General features: G+C 33.4%; 1 protein-coding gene across 4 annotated transcripts in view; it reads right to left on the bottom strand.

The window, feature by feature from the left end:
- The window catches only part of LOC129749663 (probable nuclear hormone receptor HR3), a 554,515-nt gene that overhangs the window by 325,721 nt on the left and 208,249 nt on the right, over positions 1–20,545 (bottom strand). Inside the window, exon 2 of one of the 4 annotated variants that reach the window (XM_055744697.1) lies at positions 17,024–19,341. The exons of the other annotated variants lie outside the window; for them this stretch is intronic. Coding sequence (XP_055600672.1) covers positions 17,024–17,156 — 133 coding nt within the window. The 5' untranslated portion in view covers positions 17,157–19,341. The remainder of the gene's footprint in view (positions 1–17,023; positions 19,342–20,545) is intronic. 4 annotated transcript variants of the gene reach the window in all.

A 20,545-nucleotide genomic window follows, 5' to 3' on the forward strand; every position in this document is an offset into this window, starting at 1 on the left:
AAAATCTGGATACATAATCCTAAAACAGGCTACTAAACATCTGGGTTGCAACCTCAAATCTAGGATTAGAGAAGCATTTTTAAGTATTTCTATAAGTTGCATATGTCATGTTCGAATTGAAACTCCAATTTGCTTAAATATTTTAAATCTGAGACTCAAAGTTTAAACATTTGATAAACGTTCAGTATCGAAATTTTTACCCTAGAATAATCTTCGAGTTAAATTTTATTCAGAGTATATAATTCACAGCAAGGATGTAGGAAAATGTTTCTCATGGGGGGAGGGGAGGGAAAGGGGGTTCTATTCCAAATTTTGAAACCAAAATCCTGGCTATATTCGGGAAACTTTGACATAAAAACCAAAAACTTTTTGTTGAAAAGTTTTTGGTTTTTCATTCATTCTATTCAAACAAGAATAGAAACATTTTAATCATTATTCTTTCACTGATAAACATAAAAAGATTTTGAATCGTTTTCGAGCTCCCGAAAAATAGATTATGTTAAAAAAATCTAGCTTAAAAAAATTATTTTTGAACGACAAAATATAAAAAACTATGATGCAATTTGATTTTTTTTGTATAATTTTGCCAAAAAAAATTGAATGAATCCGAACAAAATCAGAATATTTTTCAACAAATTTAGGGAAACCAGGCCGGGCCAGACTTTTCCCATTTTTTTTAAATAAAATATCGGGGCAAGTCTGGGTAAAACTGGGCAATCTGTCCCTCAAAATTTTGCTCATTTGTTTTGGACTTACATTTGAAATTAAGTTCTTTATAAAAAACTGCAATATAAATAATGTTGAATAATACGCCAAACAAATTGAATTCCCTGAAATTTCTTTAAAAGAAGCTACATGTTTCTTTATCATTCAATACCTATTCATGTGGATGTTTTTTTTAAAACAAGTTATATATAAAACAAAACTTGCAAACTGATCTCAATTGCTATTTTTTTAAGCTAAATAGTGCAAACCAACTGACTTCGGTTAAGTTTAGGGTTGTCTCACCGTCCATTTTTTTGAATACCGAAATACCGATTTTTGCACAGTGGAAAAATCGGCTTTTCCGGTAAATTTTTTTCACCCTTAAAACGAGGCAACGACCTAAAATGGTTATCAAAACCATATTTCATATCTATGTGGTTTTGATAACCATTTTAGGCTGTTGACTCGTCAAACTTTTAACTTTTAGAAAAATTTACATAATTCGTTCTTCTAAGTCACTGATGATTGTCCACAAACATGCTGCAATGGTGTCAATTTAGTAATATAAGACACTTATTCCATGCTAGTTTTCTGTGAGAATATCGTTAAAAATTTCAATGAAATCTATATTAACACACTAATATTCGGTCTCTTCAAAAACTTTCATTGCTAACTTCGTGTCAAATAAAAAAATGTTTAAAAAAACTCACATTTAAAAGAATTTTTTTTCGAATTACAAAATATTTACATGAAGTGGTGGATTTATCACTCTGCATGGTGTGATAAAAAAAATTTTTTTTTGTTTTTTGATTCGATTATAGTCGTTTTACCATCTTTATGGCATTCGCGACTTTATCAACGTTGCAGTTGGCGGATCGTTATTGAAAAACTATCCGGTACAACTGTGTTCGATGTTTACTCTTGGGCTCGAACTCGCGGACATTAGCTCAGGAGACAACAGACTTGCCAACTGAGCTATATCACAAGCCCTGTGATAAAAAATGATAATTTGAAATTGTGCACAAAATTTATAAAATGAAAATTTCCTTTCATTTTTGCAATATCGGTCAGCCAGTGCCCTATTGAAGTAATGATTGTGATTATAATGATGGATTTTTGAAAAAGAAAGTGATCTGAAGACGCATTAGCATCATTCTCAGTTCAAAATTTTGCTCATAGATGGGTGATGTGGTATAGACAACGAGCATTTTAATCAATCTTTACTGAAATTATACGAACTTTTTTCATGGATTCAATCTTTTTTTGAGAAAAATACCGCATTTATCGGTTTTTCATTTTCAAATATCGAGATACCGGTTTTCTAAAAAAACTAGTAGTACTGACCACCCAAGTTAAATTTAAAAATTGAAATAATAATCAGAATAATGAGCCTGCGATCTTTTGCAATTTCAATTGCTTTCCGCAAAAGTCATTTTCATCATTTTATTTCCATAGTGAACTCATTTACGAGCTGAACCTGTTTCTAATTTTTGAACCTGAATTCAAAATTGAGCTTTCAATCTGTTTTGGAATTTCAATAAATTTTCTGAAATCTACAAAAAAAACGGTTTCTGAATTTAGAAATATAAGCTTAGAATTGCAATCAGTTTTGGAGCCATCATTCATGAATCCATAATTATAATTTGGATTTGAATGAATATTCTTTATTTCAATTATGTATTTCTAATCCAACTTACAAATCTAAATAAAAAATAAAACTGGGCTTGTGATATAGCTTAGTTGGAATGTCATTTGCTTTCTGAGCCGATTTCTGTGAGTTTGAGCCCAAAAGTAAACATCGTTTACAGTTGACCCGGAAAAGTGTTTCAATGATCATCCGCCAACTGCATCGTTCAAATAAGTCGCGAATGACATAAAATGCTAAAACGACTTTAATCGATATAAAAAAAGTAAAAATTTCGTATGTATTATCTATACAACCATTTTTAAGCTTTGTGATGTTTGAATTTGGCACAAGAATAAACTTCATGAACTTCGAATCTAAATATGAAACAAAAACTCAAAATGATTTCAAGGGATGAATTATCCGCGAGGATGAAAAATCCGGAAAAAAGGAAGAAAAAAAATTAAAATGATTTCTAAGTTGTTTTTTTTTCAAATTCGAAAAAATATTTACTCAATGTAAAAAATTCGTTAATTTCGTTTTAATGAAAATGTTAAACCAAATTTAACAACGATTTTAAATATTGCATTGTTTCCATTTTGAATGATGATTCGAACCGAAAATCAAGAATCCTAAACTGGATACATAATTCTAAGTTTGAATACACAACTATAATTTCTATTTCGATTATAAGAAACCATCATTTCTAAAATGAGGTAAATCTTATTTGAAATATAGTATTAAAAAATGAATTACTATCAAAAAGTGAGGAAATTATAGAAAAAAACTTTAGCTGAATTCTGAACCTGGAATTATTTTTCGAGAAAAGATTGTTGCTATCGAACATCTTTATTCCATCAGCTAGAATTGTGAAAATTATGAAAAATGGTTTGTTTAACTTTGCTTCAAGCAATACAAGTGATAAAAAAACGTTAAAATAGTTGGATTGAAGTTAGAAAAGGTGGAGGCTACCCATCGTAGGGTGAATCCATTCTGCACAAATTATGCGCGAAAGAGTTTTTATTTTATGAATGGGATAACTTTTCGAAGGATGTGGGAGTTGTAGGTATTCAAATTAAAACGGTGTTTGAAAAACTTTATTTTCTTGACAATTTTCTAAAATCTGGACGAAAAAAGAGATCAGGAAACCGGAATGAAGAGGAAGCTGATGCTCGCTTATAAAGTTCTAGAATGTCGTGTTTTCGTGGAAATTACTAAAAAAACTGCAAGTAGTCATCACAACACAACAAGAAAAAAATTAAAAAATCTTCATCAAGTGAAAGAATACCCTTTGTACAAAAATATTGTGTTTTTAATTCTTGTAGATTCAAGATCACAATTTAATGAGCTCAATCTAAAAAATGTAATAGAGAAAACTTCGGCTTCTGGAGAACGATGATACTTTTACTGAATTTCACAAAAGTTGACACGGTTTTCTTGTTTGGAATTTTTTAACGTTGGATCAATAAAAGATAGTCCTGATGACCTACAATGCATTTTGTCATAAAAAAAAGTCAAACATAAGTGTAAGTGGGATACAAAAATAGTGTTTACCAGTATTCGCCATAAACGCGCTAATTCGCTTATCGCTAATTAGTCTGCCAACTTTTTATTAGCGGTTTCATTTATCCGCTAAATTTTGATGAGGCTAGCGAGTTTTGATTTTTTTGTTCCGCTAATTTAAGACCGCTTTATTCCATATATTTTTATTTAATTTATGGATTATTTCCGAGTGTTAAATATTTTTAGTCATTTGATAGGCTTAGGAAACAAAAAGTATAATTCTGACTTCAAAATACACCACAAGTAAGAATTGTCACTTCGAATGGTCTGTGAAGTTGTGCGTACTGGATTCAGACGATAGGAATATTTTTAGTCATCTCTCACGACACCACCATGTGTCACGCAGATTAACTTTTTATTTTTCTTAGCACTTCTTTCACAACAGCTATAGTAAAAGTCAATTAAAGTTGCTAAACAATATTATACTTTTTTACATACTAGTGGTTAAAACATTAAAAAAACAGTTATTTCTATTGATTTCATAGACCATTTCACACAAAAATTTGAATAAATTATAAGAGACAAAATGACACGTAAAGCTGTTAAATTAATTGTTCATTTAGCCTCCGATTTAAATTCGAATGTAAATTATATGAAGATCCACGTTTGTTAACGCTTCTTTCATAATAATTGTGCATTTCTATCATGCAAATTTGAAAAGGTGAAAAAAATTAAAAGATTTGGTAAGCTGCGCCATTTTTTCAATTAGCGTTGCCAAACACTGGTATTTACTGCTTGAGGCGTTCTGCGTTTTTAACATTGGTCTCAATAAATGAGTCTCTTCTGGAAAAATTAATACAACATATTATTTTTGGCTCATTTTTGTTCACTGAGAAAGTTCTCATTGCATTTGCCTGATTTGTGGCCTAATCACTGAACTACTTTAACCGATCAAACCGATTATCGAGAACCAAAAAAAAGTAAATTTGATCGAGAGATACCGAAATTCTCCAAAATGTTTCAAACTGCGTTGAATAGAAAGGCACTGGCAATAAAAGCCTCGAAAAAACTAGGTACAGAAGCCAACATCAGTTAAGTAAAAGCAACGTGATTATTACAGTGAAACACATCATTTTGGACTGCTTGAAATACAACATCCAGAGAACAGAATTGATCAACGGTACAACGTTAGAAGCAGTGTTAAGAAACGATAAAGAAAGTGAAGAAAAAGTGATAAAATTCATTAAAAAGTGTGGCATAAGTGAAATTTGACATGTATGATATTTTGAATTAATTTTTTCGGAGGGTGAAAGCAGTTGGTTAATCCCTCAATGAATAAAACGTACAAAAAAAAAAAAAAGTTAAGTAAAATTAATCAAAAATGGTACTTAAGATCAAAGTCAAAATTGCGTAAAATTTAACAAAATCTATTTTAAATATAATTCAGAACGCTATTCAGAAAAGGCTTCAGGCTCAGAATTTTCATACATCTGGGGAAATGTACTCCTTTTCACAATATTCTTAACTGGATTTTTGAATTAATTTTCAAAAACTTTTTTATTACCAAGAAAATAGATGTTCATTTTCATTCGTGGTCACTCCATTTAAGTACATAAACTACAGATCGTCTCATAATATGTAGTACAACACAGAAACTAATATTCAGGACTGTTGAGGCCAACATCCGTCGATCCTTCGAAGAGTTACGGCTCTGTAGATCAAAAGAACTGACATCACCCTTCCTGTAACTACTGACATGACTGGGTAAACGAATGTAAACAAATGGTCAGAAGACAACGTGATTCAGAAAAAGCAGCGAAGTAGTATAGAAAAAATGTTTATAACTTTTAAGCTGATTGAATTTGCTTAAAAAGGAGTATTTTTACTTCGTCCTAATAGAAGTCTTTTGTGAGGGCACTACGGACGTTATTTGAATCAACTACAAATGTATATCACTTCTAGGAACTCCTGCTTGTGTCCAAGAAATGTTTCAAGAATTTATGCAGTGTCAGATCAAAATTTTATAGAGCCTGTGCTATAATTTTTACACCCACAAACCAGACTTTACTCCAATAAGGATCTTCCTTGGAGGTGGAAATTTCGGCACAAGATTCTATGCCGGATCGGCAATATAAAGCTTTCTTATCGCTGGCATTGTCCTCTCAGCGCAACCGCACTGCATTTATCTGAAAGAAACCGAATAAAATGTAGCCCATATCCTGTGTAAGTATTTAATCCAGCTTTAGAAAAAATAAATTATTTGTTTCCAACCGACGGCAATAAATCACTGTCCAAGATAAATTGCTCGTGTGTATGTAAACCATCAATAAACACAGTTTCTCGTGTCCCATTCCCATCTCTTTCCATCAAACACAAAGGAGGATAAACAAAAAAACCACCGGGCATGGAAAAAGACTTTGACAATAAACCCTCGTTTGCTTACTGACTTAGTTGGTGCACTGGTTAAGTTATTGGACTCATTAATTTTTTTTTATATATTTTGGGGTAAATTATCCAATAAGATTAAAATCCCATTTTCTTTTTTTTTCTTAAATGCAGTGGTCATGAATCATTTTGCTTGGGAGCTTGAGTCTGTGTGCCAGTAGTGCTTTTCCAATCATGTTATCTTTGGTATACTGCATGTTTCAGCGCATTTTTGACATAGTGTGAGCGCCAAGCAGCGTTGAAATTTGTCAACCTCTTCTTTGGGTGTAAAATAACTTTAAAGTTTGTTATAAATCCATTGAAGTGTGATGTGCACATGATTTATACGAAAATGTTTAAATAAACAATATACTTGCAAAGATACTTTTTTATATATAAAGTTTAAAAAAGTATTAGACAGCATCTTCTACCACAAAAGATTGTTTTCTTTGCAAAGAAATCACGTTTTCTATTCCAATCTTACAACATCGGCTAACAATTCACATAATTTCCGCTGATTGCGAATCCGTGTATACCTGCGACGGCGACGATAGAACGTCATCGTCATCGCGTAAAGTTACCGGTTCCGTCATTTTATTTAATGTCTTTTTTTTTCTTCGCCATGGACCGTGTACCCAGCTTTTCGCACTTCCAGCGAGTAGGCTTTTACATATAAAACCACCAAGAAGCAGCAGAAACAGCGAAAAATATAGGTCATTCAACAGGGCGCGCGCGGGGAGAACGTGAAGTGCACCAGCAAGCCACATAAACCGACCTCCGTCTCGTGTCGTCTCATCGTCATCCCCCCTTTCCACCATATGGTTGCGGGTTTGCCATTCTCGGCAGATGAGCGATGCAGAAAGTGTGTGTGCTCTTTGGTCGGGACTTAGAGTTGCAAAACATTTCTAGACTCAAAATTCAAAAAGGTTTAGATGGCATAGTTGGGTTTTATGTTTATCACAGTTTAGATATTTTGATTTGGAATAACTTGTGAAAATACTTATAAAAAAGAGACGAAAAATCTTCACACGAGTCATTTTCGACTTTCAAATCCAGATTTTTTTTATTTGCATTACCGTTTCAGTGCAACGCCACGGTTTTTATTTCGCAACCTTCTGCCGCAAGTTGGTTCCGTTGTTTTTTACATCTTTCGCTCATTCTCCGTTGTTCGCATCGATTGAGTGTTCCCGGAACATCCAAGCCAAACGGAGAGTAAGGAACGGTATCCACAGTGCAATCCCTGAGCTAAGAACCACCGACTGTGCTGTGGCGGGTACAGTTATTATAACAGGTGATTCTGATCCGGGCCTCTGCTTCAAGAGTGCATTCAGTTCCGCATTTCTGGTGCTGCGGGTTCTGCATGGTTTTGTGGATGCCATCCGGTGAACCGGTTTAGCCGCCACCATACCGCGGCCATCATCATCGTCAACATTTCATTTATCATTTTTCGCGGTGGCGCGAGTTGCCTGGAACATGCAACGCAGAGATTAACAACTGCTCTGCTACCTAACAGAAGGTAGAAGATGGGTTGAAAATGGGAGTAGAGTTTTTTTTCTGAAGTATGGTTCAGCTGGACTTGAAGTGAGATAACATATTACTTTTGGCTTACTCAAGAATGAATTGGGTAAAGTAAGAACCTGTAGGAAAACTTGCACCACATTGAGTGTTTCCTCAGAAACTGAGTTGGTGGATTAATTAACGTGATAGATTTCATACAGAATCTTTTTTTTTGTAATTTCTTTATTTGAAACAAATCAGACCATTAAGTTTGAAGGAGCCAACATGGGGGTTTTGTACATACAATAATTGCTTAAATCTTTTTCACATTGTATTAAGCAAAAAAAGAGAATAGAAAAGAAAAGTTTTAACAGACAAAAAACGATAGCTTTTATAAAAAGATAACTTTCGGACATATAGCCAAGGTCCATCGCAGTCAACATACTTTAACTGGAACATGGGTTACTCGGGCCCGAAAGAAACCTTTAAAACTCGCTCTAGCGACAGAATGAACTTCACATGACCAAACAACATGCTCGATGTCGTGGTAATCTCAGCCACAAACACAAATATTGCTGCCAGCCAGATTCACACGAAAGAGTAAAGCATTTAAAGCACAGTGATTGGATATGAGACGAGAAAACGTTTTAATAAAATCTTGACACAAGTCCAACTTCTTGAACCAAGGCTAATTGGGGATAATTGAGTGAAGCTACAGACCCAACTCATCTTCGTTCCATCTACGCTGCCAGTTGACAACGGAATTGCTCCTTACCAGAAAGTTACATACAGAATCTTTAAGTTAAAATATTACATTTCCCGACAACAAATGACATAGACACAATAACTGTCACAAAGTATTAGAAAAATTGTTGATGATAGCTAACTAGATTCTAGATAAAAATTGTAATGAACAGAAACAATATCACATGATCAATGTGAGCTGGACGCGGAATGTCAAACCTCTTAATTCCATTTTTTTCTATTTAAATTTCACAAAAGTTTGATTTTATGATTACAAACACCTATTGTTCTACAAGAAGCTTTACCGTTGAGAAAGTTTAATTGATTTTTTTTTTCAAAATTGCTTAACTGCAAGAGCTAAACAATTTAACTTCCAGTACAATTCATTTGTAATTTTTACTCAATTTCATCATTCTTTAAAAAATAACGAAACATATAAGGACTGCCTTGTAGCCTTATTTTCATGTTGAAAAGTTTCCGTAAATAACTAAAAATTGACAATACGAACCAATAGTCAGTAATTTACATATCTGTCGATTTGTTGTCGTTTTTTTTCTACCCCGTCACTATACGGGATTTCAATCTCAAATCTTTAACCTGATTTTGGATATTTTTGTTCTCTCAAAAACAAATCAAGCTTACTTAATATACTGAAAAAATACTGTGGATGAGTTTTTAATAAAAAATTAAACAAGGATTTTTGAGGCTATCAATTAATATTTCTTTTTTTTGAAAAAAATAAAGGGTCCATTTCTTTCTCTCAAATGTTTTGTTTTGAACTTTCCTCAAGGTAATTGCTTGTCAAATAGTTTTTATTATACAGATTATCATATCGAGGGCCATTTTATTATAAAACTTGACAAAATCCGAACATTTGATTTTAAAGTTTTAAAAAAAATTAAATTCTTAATTTGAGATTTTAATTGACCTTTTTTAATACATCACATAGACAGCAGTCCGCCACATTCCCCCACACAAAGAAGCTCATATGAGCTCCCTGGTAATGGACGCATTCTGTTCTCAGCATGTCTGGTAGCATACAAAAACAGCAAGCAAAACTCATTCATGCTGAGAACCTTAACAAAAATATTTTTACTTCATACGAGGATGTGAAATTGGACAAGTAAACAAAACTAAACTAAAAATGAATCTCAGTGAAAAGAGTAAACCTTTGAAAAGATCCATATTTCATAAATAATTAACACGAAACAAACAGATTGAAAATGAAATGATAAAGCTAATGTACTTACTACGAAAAATAGTTTCAAAAAGTTTTAAAATTACTTGATAGTTTCTTTTTAAGCTTAAGTATATGTCTAATAAAAATAAATATTCAGAAATACTGCCATGATGATTACGTTTATGACTGAAGTTTCTTAAGGTGACGTATCACTTCCGATTTAAAAATGTTCCTGTTGTAAGCTATTTTGACAACTTTTGGAAGACAATTATAAGAAGCAGGTTCAATGTAAGAAATTTTGTGTCGACCAAAAGCTGTTATACAAAGGCTTTGAAGCAAATGATGTGAATGACGACTATGGTGAGAACAAGTGCCTTAGTTAAAGGGGAGAATGGGGTAACTTGATCCCCTTTTCTTGTTTTGATCATATTTATTAGGAAAAATTTAGCAACTCGCCATCTTTTTCGTTTTCTGACAGCGTGTAATTTCAAATCTACATGCTCCAAAAATTAGAACGATACATGAATTCGTAGATAAACTAGAAACATTTTCGTGAGACTAATAAAATTGTGACATTTATTTAGTTACAGGAGACTTGATCCTTTACTAAAGGATACTTAATCCTTAATTCAGGGTGCTCTAACCCTAAGCAAAAGTCAAGTGAAATCCGAAAATAAAAGGTCGGTTGAATATTTTTGGTCATATAAGTTCAGATTTCCCAATTTGTAAGTATCAGAAAAAAGAGGCTTCAAAAAGTTTGTCTACTACCCTAAAACCATAACAAACTTTAAGGCAGTTTTCTTGTTTTAAGATATATGTACTATTTCTTGTTCTTTTAACAGATAATTACTGGATCAGCATTAGTTATTAGACAGATATTAGTAACTTCGTGATAACCAATGATTGCGATCCATTCAGAATAAAATCGTATCTTTATGAATTCTACGGACCAGCTATACCCATAACCTACTTTCTGAAAATCTCTCTATTCAAAAAAAAAAAATTGAAAATTTACTATTGCTTTGAAAGTATGGCATTATGAAATTCATAATATACTCTGAAGATTGACATATTGGAATAATTTTTTTATTGTAATTTTTTTCATCTGGGAAACATTTTAAAGTGATAAAAAAAAGATCTTCAAATCACACTTTTTAAAAAATTTCAAACAAAGTTCAATATCTCGAAAAAAAATTTTGTGTTAAATTTGTTGAGATAACAGCATTGTTGTTTTGTTCGATTTGGCACATTTTTCAAGAACAATTTGATATTTGTAAGACAATACGTTTTCGAGATAAAGCAAAGGAAATTGTCGGAGCCTTACAATAATGTTTGAAAACAATACAGGTGGGTTAGAGGTAAAATATTATGAGTTGTATTCCAGTATACTAAAGAGATAGAGTAGAGCAAAGAAAGTTTGAATATGGTTTTTTTTTCAACGATTTTTAAATGTCGACCGAGGATAGACAGGGATGCTCTGTTCCATACCGCGATAAGGTAGTTCAACTGAGAGTGAATGATAGCAAACTTAAATGTAATGTAAACACGACGTAGCAAAGCCAAAGAATTCCACTGAAGGACGATGTTTTTTTCGTAAGGCTGTTCGCATGAAAACTCCACGAAAGTGTTTCCTCAAGTGTGAACTCCAAATATTTAAAGTTATCCACTTTTTCGATTATAGTATTGTCAAAAGAAAGGTCACTGCTGCAAAAAGTTTCCCTTCTTGCTGAATCTGGGGGTACCATTTAATGGAACCTAAGTTATTGATGTATAGTAGAAAAAGTAGTGGCCCAATATTACCACCTTGTGGCACAACCACTTCTATTTGTTCCAACGTTGTTTTTATTTTATCAATAGAAATATACTGTTTCCGTCTTGTAAGGTAGCTACAAATGATGTTATTAGCAACTCCTCTTATTCCCTAGCGATCCAGTTTCCTAAGGAGGACGTCATTGACAAGCGCGTCAATAGCATTTTTTGAGTCCAGAAACAATCCTCCTACATTTTTTTTTAAATTTCAAATACCAAATCTATCAACTAACTCATTTCAATAAGCGTACAAGATTTAACCCCGAATTGTAGGCTTAAAAGATGTTAATTTTTTCAATAAAATTATTGAGTTGATTAACGATAAGTTTTTCAAAAATTTAGCTAAAAACACTAAGAGTTGAAATTGGACGATTCCTTAAACCACTCCAACGACTTTGAGACTTTCAGGATAGAACCCTGATACCAAAATAGAGTCACGCAGTTAAAATACGTATTATTTCTAAACAGTTAGATTTTAATTAGCTCTAGGGAATTCTATCAGGACTGCGTTTTTTGTTTTTCAAAGATCCTATAGTTTGAATAACTTCATTAACTGTAGCAGGTCGCAAGAATATGATGTTAGGAGCTCTGTTTATGAAAGATAAAAGGTCGAAAGATGGCTCGACTACAATATTATCTGCCAAATTTTAAACAATATTGGTAAATCAGGAGTTTAAAAGTTTACTAATTTATTTTTTATTGTTAGTAATTCGGTTATAAACCAAAAGGAAGTGAAGTGACCTTGGAAATGAAATAAATAAATCCGGGCAAATTCCTGACAGTTTTTCTAAAAAAAAATAGGGCAACCGGGCCAGTCTGGATCTTTTTCAAATTTTTAATCGAATATCCGGGCAAGTTCGGCAAGTTTGGCAATCGGGCAGGCTTTTTTTACCATTTTCAAATAAAGTTTTAGATTATGATAAAGTATTATAATTCAAATGTCAAATTCCTTAGCGCTGGAGCAAAATTTCTTAAAAACCACTTTCAAAACTTTTGAAATACTAGGAAAAGCCTTAAAATACAGTTATCTATTTAAATAGTTCGTAGAAGCATTTCTTGTTTCTTAAAATTTACTTAAAGAAAATGCCTAACTTTTAAAAACAAATTTAAGATAATTTTCGTAGAAAAACATAAGTGGTACTATTTTTATTTCGCACCCTTTTTTTCCATATTTTTGGTCCAAAACGCCAATTGCTTCATCCAAAAAAGTAAACTTATGCTTGAATTATCTTTTGAACAGTTTAAAACAAACTGTAGAAGAAAATTTTGTTGATTCTCAATCATTCTTATTTTACATGCAAAACACATATTTCGCTTACTGAATAATTTTAGTGGTTCTTTGTTGGGCAAATAATGTGATTTTCCGTATAACGCAACAAGCAAAACAATCCTTTAGGATCACTTCGACCAAGAATTGAACTCTAGTCCTCTGGAATATCCTTCGGTGTTTTTACCACTAGGCTAACTAATCGGTTGAAATAAGCTGAGCTGTGACTGTATTATGAGGTAGATTTAATAAAGTTGATTTTTTTTTTCTCCAGCTTATTTGAATTTCCTGGATAATTTATTTTGCAGAAATTTCTTCTTCTATATACATTTTTATATAAATTGAAACGCGTTGCGCAAATCCAGGGATCTACCAAATAATCCCAAATTTTCACTGATGCTTGGAGACCCAAAAGGTACCGGAAAAACATTTGGGAGCAAAAACCCTAGCAACCAAAAGTCTCATATTTACTTGAATGAAGGCTTTGAAAGTTAAATTTTGGTTGACGAAGAGAATCCACTGCCCAATTCCCTTAAGTGAACTTTATGTACTCATTAATTAACTTGGAAGTTGCAAAAGTGATTAGAAAGTACGTTGAATGTGATTTCTTTTGACCATTTCCATGAACTATGTTAAGGTTGCGAGAATTTTTTCAGCACGTATCTGGGCCGGACAAACCGAGTTATTTTATATAAAAACATGAAAAATCGAATCCGGGCGATATCTGCGCAAATTTGTCAATACCCTGAAATTACTCTACAAAAATCAAGATAAATATTGAAAAAAACATTTTTATCATGATTCATAGACAAATTTTAAACCGTATATAAGGCTTCCAAAAAACCTTTCATGATTGTTTTTGTAAGACCTGCTCAAATACTTTCGTTTTGGAGGCATAAATAAAAATTTGTTAAAACACAATATATAAGGGACTTAGCCACGCACAGGGTACAAAAGGCCTCAAAACGGGACTTACTAAGTTACATAAAACTTAGCTTTCAATATCACATCACCACTTCAAGTTTCAGATTCAGATAGAACTCCATCCAGGCGTTGTCTTGTGGTAACGTGTTCGATTCTCACCACGAAGGGCGGGGTTCGATCCCCAAGCCGGGCAATTTTTTTTCAATAAGCATTTGGTACTTGAGTGACCATTCTGATGCGATATATGGGGATTTTTTTTTATTATCTGACAATTTGCGCGGGAGTCTTCAGATTTTCCCCAAAATTGAAAATTTGGTTCATTTTTGCGACTTAAAAACACATGTATTTTTTCAGATTTCTAACATTTTTATTTTTTGAGTTAGCTTCGGTTAGATTTTTTTGTAAATAAAAATAACCATTTTTCAAAGCTACATATTTCTGTTGTTTCTCAACGGAATTTATAAAACAGCACATCAAAATGCATTGAAATTTTATCAGCTTTCCAAATAGAATAGTTGAAAAAAATTAAATAATGACCTTCAACATGAAAAGTTGTAAATAAAATTTAAATGGCGTCTAAAAGTACCGTCTGCACCACCGAATATTTTGCAAAAAATATCATTGTATAGCTCGGTTTATGATGCAACTTTCATCTGAAGACACGAAAGTGGGCCATTAACACCTTGAAGAGTTATGAAAGAAATAATGACAATAAATCTTTTTTTGCATCGAAAACAAACAATGGTCGAACGACTGCACTCACATATGGAGATAGCAAGCACTTCTAACAACATGGACACGAAAGAACTTACCAAAGCTGGTAAAAAACACTACTTTTTCGTGCTTTATAGAGTGTTTGCAGCAAAACTGACTTTAAATTTTAACCAAAATTCTGAGTATCGGATTGTTTAAGTGATATAACTTATAATGGGAATGTTGCATTTACAACCTGGTCATATACTATATAACTTATTAATTTTTCGATCAAAGATCATTGTGAAGCATAATCAATGCCAATAGTAGAAGGTTCAGTCCCTGTGTTTGGGATCACAAAAATGTGATTAAAAAAAATGAAATATAGACGTGCTTTACATAGTTTTTATATCTGGAGCTAAGCACTGGACACCAAAATCCTTTCCCATTGATCAAAAAAGTATGAGAAAGTGGCACAAATGTTGTAGAAATAATCAAAGAGCTCAGTTTGGCCAGCCCAGGCTGTAAAATGATGAAAATATGATATTAGTACCGTATTCGTTTTGTACATTCGCCCAGTTTTGAGGTTTACCATACTAGAACGAACATAATTCGTCGTCAGTGTTTTGCTACCTCGATCGCTCACACACGAATCTTCAGTGTTCCACCGTTTATTTTAAATCAAATCTGGGGAATTATGGATGCAAAACTTAGCGCATAATCTTATAAAAATCTACCGCCCCTTCTTTCATAACAGTCCCATATACAAAAATAAGCAAGCGAGACCATCAGCTTTTTCTGTTTTGGAATATATTTTTAAATTGTGGCCACCACTTTCAGCACAAACGAAAATCGTTTCTAGGTTGTCATAATAAATCATTAGGCCTGAAATTTTAGAAATTGGGTTATTGGTAAGGTCGAGAGCACCATTTTTATTCATTATGAGACTGTTAATCGACCATATTTGAAACCTTTTTCGAATCTACAAGCATAACAGTCCCATACAAAATATATTTTTCTCACCAAGCTACTTCCAAGACTTAAATTTGATCATTTTTGAACTTCTAAATGCAATTGTCAGAAAAAGAAACATACTTTTGCAAAAAAAATATCATGAATTCCACATTGTAAGTTGAATCTTTTTACGATTTTTGATTGCATCCGATAGTTTTTCGCTCAGGAAGTCATTCCTAAGAAAGTCAGACCTGCCTTCGAAAACTAGTGTGCATCATTCGTGCATCAAGTGAGTTAAAAAAAATGTTTAAATGATTCAAAGCAATAAACCAAAGACTATTTCACCGAAAGAAACATTGAAAAGTAACCAAATCCGTGGTATTTCACATATGGGACTGTAATTCAGGTATATTTCATATAGGACAGCCACGAATTGATATTTTTTTCGAAATTTCTAGAACAAAACCTCTTTTTTTAGTCTTTTATGTTGAAGCCTTGTGTTGACCTAAAATGACGAAAATTTATATGGGACTGTTATGCGAGTAAGGGCAGTCTAAAAAGGACGAAAAAATAGTGTTTTTTACCAGCTTTGATAAGTTCTTTCGTGTCCATGTTGTTAGAAGTGCTTGCTATCTCCATATGTGAATGCAGTTGTTCGACCATTGTTTGTTTTCGATGCAAAAAAGAGATTTATTGTCATTATTTCTTTCATAACTCTTCAAGGTGTTAATGGCCCACTTTCGTGTCTTCAGATGAAAGTTGCATCATGAATCGAGCTATACAATGGTGTTTTTTTTGCAAAATATTCGGTGGTGCAGACGGTACTTTTAGACGCCATTTAAATTTTATTTACAACTTTTCATGTTGAAGGTCATTATTTAATTTTTTTCAACTATTCTATTTGGAAAGCTGATAAAATTTCAATGCATTTTGATGTGCTATTTTATAAATTCCGTTGAGAAACAACAGAAATATGTAGCTTTGAAAAATGGTTATTTTTATTTACAAAAAAATCTAACCGAAGCTAACTCAAAAAATAAAAATGTTAGAAATCTGAAAAAATACATGTGTTTTTAAGTTGCAAAAATGAACCAAATTTTCAATTTTGGGGAAAATCTGAAGACCCCCGGCGCAAACCCGTCAGATAATAAAAAAATATCCCCATATGTATGTAGGAAATGTAAGAAAGAAGCAATTTGTTGAGTTTGGAATCCATCCGCGTGGCATCATGGCGGCACCATGTTCTGAACATAATAAATGATCAAGAGAAGGTGATATGAATCGATGTCAAGGGTGCAATTGAGATAAAAAGTGAATTATTTTCTGATTTTTCGATTTTTTGGAAGTTTAATTAAAAGGAAGCTGGAAGCTGAACAGAAGTTCATTAAGACTTGTTTTAGAACTTGAAAGTATCAATAAGAACTTAAATTTTGAGCTGCATAGAACGTACTTCATATCAATGATGGGCTGAGTAAGCTTTTTTGTACCTGTTTTAAGGGACTTTTGGTTGCTTGGGATGTCATTTTTGCAGCGGTCTTGTGGCCAACGAATTTCAAAATTAATTGACCATCAGCTTAGCCAAAGGTATGTGATTTTTTCTGATGAAAAGTAAGATGCTGAAAACTAATCATTTGAATTCGTGATGCGCCATTGAAATTTTTTACATATTTTGATACACTTGCTTCTACTCAATTCCTACCTTTAATCGATCCACTGGACGAGTTCTGCACCGATGTCTGCTGCACGTTGGTCTGCATCGGCATCGCATGGTGGGCCGCCTCCAACTTCGAGGTGACATTCGTCCACATCTCAAACATCCGGGGCGTAAACATGATGACAGGTCGTAATTTAACAAATTGCACGATTTTTTTTAGAAACTAAATAACAAACTGTTTCGCGCGGTGTTTTTCCCGATCCGATTTGCAAACGGGATCCGGTCAACGATAAAAATCAACAAAATTTGCTACAGGGTTTAACTTATTATCCACTAAGCACACTGTTTCAAATTTGGGTTTGAAACACCACCTAAAAAATTTGGATCACAGTATATAGCACTGGTAGTGAAATTTGGTACATCTGAGTAGTGGTAGCCGGAACATTTTTACCAAGCCGCAGCAGCACAGACACGATTCACTTTCGAATTCTTCATCCGTCAAAGTTTTTTTGTTTTTGTTTTGACTTCTCAATGGTGGTGCCCAAAGGTCTGTTTTGGCCTTCCCTCCGGGTATGTGATAATTTAAGTTAATGGTTTCCCTTTGGGGCGTTTTCTTTGCTGCTGATCAACTGATAGCTCCCTCGGTTTCCAGTTGGCTTGACTTTGTCTTAATTCAAAAATTTCTTCGGTGTTTACAATTGTTTGACGCTTGTTTGGTTCCACTCCCGCCTATTTGTTTCTTAATTTTTTTTTGTGTTGACGCTGTTTTGAACTAGTTAAACTTTAAGATTTCCCTTTCCTTGGAAGCTTTTTTTTTCTTCTTTAAATTGTCATTTAATGAATAAACATGATCATAAAAATGTATAATTTAATTTTGATTATATAAAGACAGATTTGTATCTGCCTGAGGCATCGGTTTTTATGTGTGTTTCGATTTCAGTCGCATGTGAAACAGGCACGGACATACACATGGGTTGATGATACGAAAAAAAAAAACCGCTGGCGCTTTCACGAATTTGATTTTGTTGGTGTTTTTTGCTCGGAGCCTTTTTCCGAATTCACTTCATTAGCGGGACCGTTCGGAATCTGTGGCCCGCTCAACTGCTTTATCGATTGCGTAAGCGGCTGGCTGAAAACACCACGAGTAGTGCAGCAACAATCGTTAGCCGATAGTTTCCGATTCTGCTTCGCGCCTTTCTTCGTGTGCTCGTCGATGATCGATAAAGATCGTGCACGGTACACACTAAAAGCTAAAAGCCCAATTACCGATTCGGGTTGGCTGTAATTGATTTATGATTTCGGTACTTTTTGGTGATTGGCATCTGCGAGAGTGATTCACTTCTTCCGCGGAAAATGGAAATTGATGTTTAATTTCCTGCTGCGCTAGGGGAGGCTGGCACGTGCACCAATACACTCTCAACCCGAAAACATCACGAAAACGGTTCAAAGAGAGAAAACATAAAACAGATCCCAGCCTTTGGCGCAAGATAATGAACACGTGCGTCCGAACTTCTGGTTCAAACTTTCTGGGGTATCAAACTTGGCGTTGATGACGATAACTGCGGGAAATCGTGTACCAGTATTTTTTATTTTCAAGTAATCGTATCGTAGTGTAAAAGCCGAAAAATGGAGGGTGGGGGGAACACAATTAGCTGGTGGTTTGCTTACTCAAATTGCCGAGCTACAACTTCACAAACCCGACACGACGACGCAGCATCGAAAAACTATCAAACATCACTTCCGAAACCGGTCAAACTCAAATTTGTTTTTTCTCCTCTTTCACTTTTTAGTAATCGTCTTCTCCGTCTCACATTTTTCGGACGCGGAAGCGCGTCTCGCGTCTGTAATTATTTTTTCCTCGGATTTTTTTTCTCAACCAAAGCTTCACGGCACCGCGCGTATTGGTTATCAAAAAATTTCACTTTCACTAGCTAGCTCTAGCTCCGGTGCGGAAGACCTTGTCTCATAATAACCAAACTTTGGAACGAAACCAAACATCAACAACAACAACAACGGCCGAAAAAAAACGGGCAGCGACCATTCAAACTTTCTTCGTTTTATCTTTCTTTATCTGTCGGGTCGGTCGATTCGACATCTTGCTTTGCGGGATGATGCGTTCCGGTTGAGCTTTTTTTCGGTTCCGAAATGAAAACAAAAAATTAATCAGTTGAACTTTGGTATAATTCACCATCCATCCACTTTAGTTTATCTAACAGAGGAATACTTTTCGGCTGAAATTATCACTTCACTTTTGTTACACTTTTGTTTTCACTGTAAGTCCTTCTGCTACCCAGGTTTGAACTTGGTCCATATTTTACGATGCATTTTGCTGGCTTTTGTTACTGGGTGTTAGCAACGGGATGCTGTTGATTTGAGAAATTTAATTATTTGAAAATTTTGAAAAGTTTGTTTTCCTGTGAGAGCATGGAATCTCACAAAAGTTTTGCTTCGGATAGAAGTGTTTTTACCGTGGCTTTGGAATAAATTACTTTTCCCTTTAAAGTGAAAAAAGCATTTGTTGACATCAGTTTTTTTATATCTAGGTAATACCTTCATGTACCAAACGTTTTATTACTCTCGTTTTTTCGAATACATAAATATTCAAATAGTGTTTTTCAGGAACGAGAGTGTTTCTAGTCTACAGAGTTTCAGCTGAGTGAGTTTTTTTTCAATAAATAATAACATACTTAATTTATCTTGACATTTGAAAAATGAAACATGGTTATGTTGGGAATTTCTTTAAACAATTGAATTTATTCAGAAAATAATTATAAATGTTAGTTGCATTTGTTTTGTTGGACTATATAAAATCGAAATAATTTTATTTCGATAACTCAAACTTTTTATTTAACCAATGAAATTTATTCATATTTTTCTCCTGTACTGTTTTTGTAATTTAACACAAAATTTCTTTAAAGTGCTTGTTTTAAATCATAAGATATTAAAATTATTAAAATTATAAAAGATAAAATATATCATGGCAATCTGGAAGATGTTTATCAAAATCAATAAGAAGAATCCTTAAACATATAAAAAAAAAGAAATAAAAGGTTTCATGGCGCACCAATTTTTTTAATGGTTAAGTTTACAGATAACCATCATGTTTAAACTCCGTTAAACCTAATACATGCCGAGACTGAAGAATAATTTTTTCAAAATATATTCGGGTTTGACCGGATATTTTATCTAAAATTCGGAAAAAGTCTGATCCGGCCCAGTTGCCCAGATTTTATTGGAAAAGCACGGATTTCGCTCGGATTTATTGTCATTCTAATTCTCAAGTTTTTTTTTACTATGCAATTAAAACGAGATTTTTTCAAAAAATTTCACACAAATAATCATGAAAGGTTTTTTGAAAACCAGAAAAAACTATTTAAAATCTGGTGATAAATTTTGATGAAAAATTGTTTTATCAAGTTTTTTTTTGTTATTTTTCGATGATTATTTCATAGGTTTTGACCAAATTTGCCCGGATATTACCAGAATGTTGGTCGACAATTTTTAAATTAAATGCCTGGATTTTGCCAGGTTTTAAGATAAAATAGCTCGGATTTGTCGAGATACGTG

Source organism: Uranotaenia lowii, chromosome 2 (assembly GCF_029784155.1).
Source record: "Uranotaenia lowii strain MFRU-FL chromosome 2, ASM2978415v1, whole genome shotgun sequence".
In the NCBI taxonomy this organism is placed as follows: Eukaryota; Metazoa; Arthropoda; class Insecta; order Diptera; family Culicidae; genus Uranotaenia; species Uranotaenia lowii.